The sequence below is a fragment of the Elephantulus edwardii genome, unplaced genomic scaffold, assembly GCF_000299155.1.
Source record: "Elephantulus edwardii isolate Elephantulus edwardi_28Jun2011 unplaced genomic scaffold, EleEdw1.0 scaffold00165, whole genome shotgun sequence".
NCBI lineage: Eukaryota > Metazoa > Chordata > Mammalia > Macroscelidea > Macroscelididae > Elephantulus > Elephantulus edwardii.
This window is the reverse complement of record NW_006399915.1, coordinates 795,012-800,177: the sequence shown is the minus strand read 5'-3', so window position 1 is coordinate 800,177 and position 5,166 is coordinate 795,012. Positions and strand designations below refer to the sequence as shown.

At 39.7% G+C, this 5,166-nt stretch overlaps 1 protein-coding gene across 1 annotated transcript in view; it reads right to left on the bottom strand.

The window, feature by feature from the left end:
• The window catches only part of LOC102862196 (T-cell receptor-associated transmembrane adapter 1-like), a 95,272-nt gene that overhangs the window by 39,069 nt on the left and 51,037 nt on the right, over nucleotides 1-5,166 (bottom strand). Inside the window, exon 3 of the mRNA XM_006895350.1 lies at nucleotides 3,436-3,472. Coding sequence (XP_006895412.1) covers nucleotides 3,436-3,472 — 37 coding nt within the window. The remainder of the gene's footprint in view (nucleotides 1-3,435; nucleotides 3,473-5,166) is intronic.

Below are 5,166 nucleotides of genomic sequence, written 5' to 3'. Positions count from 1 at the left end.
CAAAAAGACAAATACTGCATGGTGCCTTTGTTGTAGAATGGGACTGATATCAGGGTTGGGGTAAGATTGAGAAAAACTGGATAAATTATGTATACTGCATTGAAACAGATGAGGGAGAGAATAATTTAAAAGCAATATATGATAGGGTATTATAGCTATCACAAGAGTCCAGAATTAAGGGTGCATAGTGGAGTGTACCTGGGGTGGTGGAAGGGGTGTGGGAAGATTGTATACCAAAGAAAAAATTTTTCTTTTACTTTTTCAAAGAGAGAAGCAAACTGGGGGTGGGGAGGAGGGGAGCGGGGAAGAGGGCTGGGCAGGGAGAAAAGTGCAACAAAGAATGAATGGAAATCCAAAATCTCCGTAAATGTTCATTTAAATTATTGAGAGAAAAAAAGAAAGCAAAGAGAAGTTGAACACTTGAAGACGAAGATCAAAGACTATAGCTGCCAGCAGAACAAAGAAATGAAAATCTTAAAACTGTACAAATAAGCAGCCTCTTGATAAATTGAGAAAATATTTTAAAATTGCCAAGTTTTATTTTACTTGGATCCACAATCTGTGTCCATAGAATCAGCTGTTAAGAATCAAACAACTTTGACAGGTATGTCTAAACATGTATTTGTATGAACTGCAAGTACATGCAAGAAGATTGTAGAGTATACATAAGTCAAAATTTTTAAAACTTTTTGTGTTGTTGTTATGTACTGTCAAGTCATCTGCAACTCATAGCTACCCTATATACAACAGCCCAAAACCCTCCTTTGTCCTGTGCCAATCTCACTGTCTCCAACACACCTTCCCCAATTACCCCAGTCACTGAATCAATCCACCTCATAGAGGGTCTTCTACTCCTGCACTGTCCCTCCACCCTTCCAAGCATGATGTCCCTCTCCAAGGACTGATCCCTCCTTGCAACATGTCCAAAGTATGTCAGATGAAGCCTCAGAATACTTGCCTCCAAGGAGCAGCCTGGTTTAATCCTCTCCAGGATGAATCTGTTCATTTTCTTAGAGTCCATGGTACATTCAATACTCTTCTCTAGCACCACAGCTCAAAGGCATCACTTCTCCTTCTCTCCTTCCTAACTAGTCATAGTCCAGCTCTCTGATGCATAGCAAGTGATCAGGCACATCTTAGTCTCCAGAGTGACACCATTGCTATTCAGTACTATGGAGAGGTATCTGATAGGAGACTTTCCCAATGCAATATGTCTTTAATTTCCTGGCTGCCTGTGCCAAAAGTGTTGACTGTGGAGCCAAGCAAACGAAAACTGTGAACAATCTCAATCTCTTCACCATACAGAATGATGCTGCCAATTGTCCCAGTGGCAAGAATCTTTATCTTCTTGATATTGAGCCTTAATCCATATTGGAGGCTGCAATCCTTGACCTTCTACAGTAAGTGCTTCATGTCTTCCTCAGTTTTAGCAAGCAGGATTGTGTCATCTGCATAACACAGATTGTTGATGGATCTTCCACCAATCCTGATGCCACATTTCTCCTCATAGAGCCCAGCCTCCCAGATAATCTGTTCTGCATATAGATTGAAAAGATATGGAGATAGGGCTCATCCCTGGCTTACACCCTTCACAATTTTGAACCATGCATTGTTTCTGTGCTCTGTTCTGATGACTGCTATACTGTTCCAAGTATAGGTTTCACATTAGCACGATCAAGTGTTCTGGGATTCCCATTCTTCTCAGAGTCAGCCACAGTTTGTTGTGGTACACACAGTTAAACACCTTTGCATAATCAATTAAACACAGGTAGACATCCATCTGGTATTCCCTGCTTTCAGAGAAGACCCACCTAACTTTAGCTGCAATATCTTTAGTATCACGACCCCTTCTAAACCCCACCTGCACTTTTTTACCACCAAATACTTTGAAAGAATGAATCACTGAGCTTGGGGACTTATGACTCTAGTATTAGGGAATATCTGGGTAAATTGGCATAACATGGTCCACAAAGATAGTATTTGTGGACTTTGCAACTTTGTTGAGTAATAATTAGAGTCATAAGAGAAGGGAAAAAAATCAAAGCTCAAGGAACAAATTAGTCCAAAAGACTAGTGGACCAGACCTCCTTTATCCTTAGACCAGAAGAACTACAGTGCTTCTAGATGTTAGAAGAATCAACAGTCCTAGATTCTATCATCAACATCATAATAGAATATCTTGGACAAAATGGAAGGGGGGGGGAAATGTAGAAAAAAAATTCAAAATAATAAAAAAGAAAGTTTAGTGGTGTGATAGAGATTGATGGAACTTTAAAGACCTTTGTCTTTAGACATGCTTACAGTCTGGATCTGAAACCCTCCTTTCTCCCAGAAATCAACTTTCCTCAAAATGAAAGCAAAGCCTATGGAGTGAATAATAACACCAAAGAGGAAGAAGTTTCTTAGTACAATCAGCCATTCAAGACCATTCAGGAAAGGCAACGTTTGCCAGAAAATAAAGCTCAGAAGCAGGAAGAGGCAGGAAAAGAAGGATGAGTAGAAATGGTAAACCCTGGAAGTGATGAGAAGAGCACTACTGCTACATTGAGAGGACTGCAACCAACCTCATGATGTAAAATGTGTATAAATTGTTGAACGGAAGACTAGTTTGCCTTGTAAACTTTCAGCCAAATCACAATAAAAAGTAAGAAAGAAAAAGAAGGGTCGAGGGAGGGAGGAAGAGACTAGAGGAGAGAGAATGAATGGAAGAAAGAAATTAAATGACACATTGTGTTAGGCAAATCTGCTCTAAAACACCTGTTTCATGTTTTAAAAAGCACAGATACCACTTTGAGGACTCAGGTTCCCTTGACTCAAATCATGATATTGTCAATCACGTCATACACATGGGAAAGCTATACAATGAATAAGGACGGCCAAAGAAGAGTTGATACATTTGCAGGATGGTATTAGCGAAGATGTTTACTCTATCATGAACTGCCAGAAGAATGTACAAATCAGTCTTGGAAAAAGTACAGCCACAATGCTTCTTGAAAGTGAAGATTTACTTAAGCATGTCATTTATTCTAAGTGTGCTATCACAAAGGACCGGTCCCTGAAGAAGGATATCATGAAAATAGTGGAAAGGGGTAACAGCCTAAATAAGCTAGACTGACCCAGTGGCTGCAGGAATGTACGGCAATGATTTTGCGGATGGTACAGGACCTACCAGAGTTTCATTGCATTGCACATCTGGTTGTTAGGCATTGAAACCAGTTGATGGCCCCTAACAACAACAATAACGGTAAAGTCTTTACAGGAGCTGACTGCAATCCTTCTCCTGTGGAGCTACTGAGAGTGTTCAAACCACTGACCTTTTGGTTAGCAAGCAAGTGTTTAACAACTGGGTCATCAGAGCTCCTGAGTAGCAGAATAGCATCTAATATTTTCCTTTGTGACTTGAGAATCATATGAAATGACTTATTTTCAGCTTACCTCAGAATGTAGTCATCAGGAAACATGTGTATTTTACCTGGAAGATATTGAAAAAGAGATAAATTAAAAGTTGACATAAAATTGTTACCTATTTTCCGTCAAAACGGTCTAAAGGAGGCTTTGCCTCTGTTTCAGTTAACATCTGTGTAAGACACAGCCGGCAAAGTTAACTGATAAAAAGATCTTTCATTGAAACCAATCAGATTCTCTCTTGGTTATTTGTGGTGGAAGAATAGTACACTGTGGAAATGATGTTGAGCCCTCATGTGTGGCCAGATTACACACTGGAAACACCAAGTTGGAACCTTCATTCTTGCCTTCTGTGCCATTCCAGTCCATTGTGGAGCATACTTTCTGCTTTAAGGTTCCATGAAGCACCTCTGTATCCTTCTCATAAACTGGCCTGTGCTGGTTTGGATAGAATTTTCTTACACAAAAATTCTCAAGAGGCTTTTTAGTTTTTTTTATTTTCCCTTTCCTGTTCACTCTTTCTTTTTTTAAAAATAACATTCATTGGCATGTAGCTAAGAACATAAAAATGATCAATAGTATTTATTAAAATATAATTATGTTGTTGTTATGTGGCATCATGTTAACTACAATACAGAGAACAGCTCTGATCCTTGCCCTACCCTGAGTCAACCTCAACTTCTCTGACACACCTGACCCCATTGTCACTGTGTCGATCTACCTCATTCAAGGGCTTCCTCTCTGGCACTGACTCTCTACTCTTCTAACACGATGTCACTCTCCAAGGACTACTCCCTCCTGACAACATGCCTGAAATATGTGAGACAGAGTTGCAAAACACTTGCCTCCAAGAAGGAACCTAGTTTCACCTTCTCCAAAACAAAACTGTTTCTTCTCTTGGGAGACCACAGTATGTTCAAGACTCTTCTCCACAACCATAGCTCAAAGGCATCAATACTTCTTCTGCCATCCTTAGTTATTATTGTCCAGCTCTCAAACACATAGTAAGCAATTGATAAGACCATCGCCTGGATCAGCCACACCTTAGTGTTAGACACACATTGTTGATTTGTAGCACTCTAAAGAGGTCCTTGATAGCAAATTTCCCCAATGCAACTTGTCTTTTGATTTCCTGGCTGCTGGTGCCACAGGTGTTGATTGTGGACATAAACAAGATTAAATCACTAACAACCTCAACATTTTTTTCCCATCTAACATAATGCTTCCTATTGGCCTGGTGGTGAGGATCTTTGTTATCTTGATGTTGAGTTATAATCCATATTGAAGACTGCAGTCCTTGATCTTCTGTATCAAAGGTTGCAAGTCCTTCTCAATTTTGGCAAGCAAGGTTGTTTCACCTGTATTACACAGGTTGTTGATTAGTCTTCCTCCAATCCTGATGTTACATACTTCATAAAGTTCAGCCTCTAAAATGATCTGTTCAGCATATAGATTGAAAAGGAATGGAGAAAGGATACATCCCTGATGCACTCCTTTCTTAATTTTGAGCTATGCAGTGTTCCTTTGCTCTGTTAAGAAAACTCCTTGGTTTAGGTGCAGGTGCATGAACACAATCAAGTGTTCTGAGATTCCCATTCTTCCCAATGTTATTCACAATTTATTGTGATCCATTCAGTAAAATGCCTTTGCATAGTCAATGAGACACAAATAGACGTCCTTTGGTATACTGTTTTTAGCCAAGATTCATCTGACTTTGGCAACAGTGTCATTGTCTCTTCTAAACCCAACCTGTATTTCTGG